The sequence below is a fragment of the Berghia stephanieae genome, chromosome 9, assembly GCF_034508935.2.
Source record: "Berghia stephanieae isolate SIO BIC M18660-M18661 chromosome 9, UCSD_Bste_1.3, whole genome shotgun sequence".
NCBI lineage: Eukaryota > Metazoa > Mollusca > Gastropoda > Nudibranchia > Aeolidiidae > Berghia > Berghia stephanieae.
The window spans coordinates 38,958,602-38,961,101 of record NC_088368.1 but is presented as its reverse complement, the minus strand read 5'-3'; the positions used below and the strand labels follow the sequence as shown (position 1 = coordinate 38,961,101).

Genomic DNA, 2,500 nt, shown 5'->3' with positions numbered 1-2,500 from the left:
CAGGTTTTACTATCGATGGCATGTGTCTAAGTTAAATACCCACAGTTTAACATCTTGATCAATAGAACCAACACAGAAAACTCTTGTTTAAATTTAAACGTTTATAATGTGATCAAGAAAATCGTGTGATAACTAGTCACGAATTTGGCGGTATAAAAACAATAACAATGATTAGAGAGAGGTCAATTTTATGTCACGTTACTATTTATAAACAACCTGCTATGTTTGTCCGAGCACATGTGATGGTTTGTCACAAATTCCATGTTTCGATTGGTCAAAAATCTACTGATTAATTGATGGGTCTTCCTTGACCTCTTGTTTGCTATGACTGTCAAGCTATTGGCATGGATGCCTTTTTAACTATCATCTTATAGATAATATGCGCTTGGCGAAGAAGCTCACAACATTGCCATCCGGAAATATAACGGACCAACACACACAACTATGTGTAACCTAGAATGTTTATAGTCTGGTTAATACAGTTTAGTGAGAATTACTCATAAACGCGGATGACAAAAAGCAATAACAAATACATGAGTGACGTCAACTTCATTCTATCTATAGTATGTGTCTCGAGTTATTCAATCAACACACACACACACACACACACACACACACATATATATATATATATATATATATATATATATATATATATATATATATATATATATATATATACGGAATTCATTATTAATTAATCTTTCTTTTCTTGCTATATCATTATGTCATTTAATTTATATACCTTATAAAAATTATATCATATATTTTTATATATCAACATTACAGCAGAATCAACACAAGGTCAACACTCTTAAATTTAACTTACTCTTAAAATCAACAATTCCCAAATTTTCTGTTTTTTTATCCAAGTGTGAATAGGGAATGAGAATAGCGGAAGAGTAGCGTCCCTTGATTGGACGTCACCGGCGGAAAAGTTATTGGAGAGAGAACGTCATGTTGGTTGTGCGCATGCGTCTCTCGTCCTCGCTTCCGGTGAAAGCGGCATGAGACACTTCACCGAAAGCGAGGACGAAAAAGACGCATGCGCAAAACCATGTTGACGTTCTGTCTGTAAGGTGATGTCCAATCAAGGGACGCTACTCTTCTGCTAATCTCATTCCCTATAATGGATAAGGTCAACCTTGCTTTAAGTCAAGACAACCAATATCTCAGGTCCGGCTGTGTTGGCTTAACATGATTCTATTGTGATTTTATTTATTCTTTTATTTTATCTCATTTACGATACGAATTTATAAAGTTATTTATATACTCTTCACAACGTTGATTCAATTATTTATGTAATTTATATTTGTAAAAACAATTTCCTCATGGATAAATATAATTTATCTATTTACCTATTTATTATTCGTTCATTTTATTATCTATTTATTTATTTATTTATTTATTTATTATTGATTATTTTTATGTTTTTTTTTTTGTTTATTCATTATTCATTTATCTATTTATTTGTTGTTAATTAATCATATATCGATTATTTATTGATTTATTCATCTATTTATGTACTTATTTATTTACTATTACTTATTCATAAATAGTCATTTATTTATTCATTCTTCATTTATCTATTTATCTATTCTTAAGTAACTATCTCTTTATCTATTTATTTACTTATTCGTCGTTATCTAGTTTGTTTTTTATATATTTATCTGTAATTACTCATTTATTTATCTATAATTTAGGGTGTGTTAAGTTAACTCTCTCCTTACCAGTTATTTTCAGAATTTTACCCGAAACTTCATACTCACCAACACAAAACAAAGATTTTTCAAACAGAAAAGTAACGCGTATATTCTATATTTTGTTCAGAGCAATGAAGTTTGCTAAATGCAAGACAGTATCACGTTTTTATTTCTATAACTATACAAAAATGAAATCAGAATGCGGAAGCTTTTGGTTGCAGCGTAACAAATGTGACGATTTTTCCTAAAGGTGGTAAGGAGAGGGTTAACTCCCTCCTTACCGGACATTTTCCGGATTTTTACCCAAAACTTCACATCCAAGCTATACAAAAATAGATTTAATTCACTCAAAATGAAATTCTTTTATTTCTTGATATACATATTTTTTTCTGCTAAACGAGGTCTTCAACACAGTGTTAATATACTTTAACTATAGCAAACATTTTTGTTCAAAAATAATGAAGTACAAAAGAAATTAGAATGACAAAAATATTGGCTGCATCGTAACGAATTTGACGATTCTCCTATGGGTGGTAAGGAGAGGGTTAATTAACCCCCTTTGCAGCGACCCATCATTTTCACCTGACTGTTGTCTTGTAGATGATAGTAAGCGAGGTTGTGGCTATCAACCAATGGCTTCCCTTGGTAGTCTAGCCAGTAGTAGCGTTGGTGAGGGCAGTCTCCACTGTCGCTGATCTTGTCCTTGAGATCAGACACATAGTCTTTCGGGGACATCTTGAACGATCTGTTTTGTCCATTGAGTAACCTCACGAGGATGTTGATCTTCCTGTGATGGG

The 2,500-nt window shown here is 32.0% G+C and overlaps 1 protein-coding gene across 2 annotated transcripts in view; it reads right to left on the bottom strand.

Moving 5' to 3' along the window:
• Window positions 1–1,422: 1,422 nt before the first annotated feature.
• LOC144980213 (uncharacterized) overlaps window positions 1,423–2,500 on the bottom strand; it is a 14,184-nt gene continuing 13,106 nt past the window's right edge. For both annotated transcript variants that reach the window (XM_078927791.1, XM_078927792.1), the window contains exon 3: window positions 1,423–2,490. In XM_078927791.1, coding sequence (XP_078783917.1) covers window positions 2,253–2,490 — 238 coding nt within the window. In that variant the 3' untranslated portion in view covers window positions 1,423–2,252. The remainder of the gene's footprint in view (window positions 2,491–2,500) is intronic.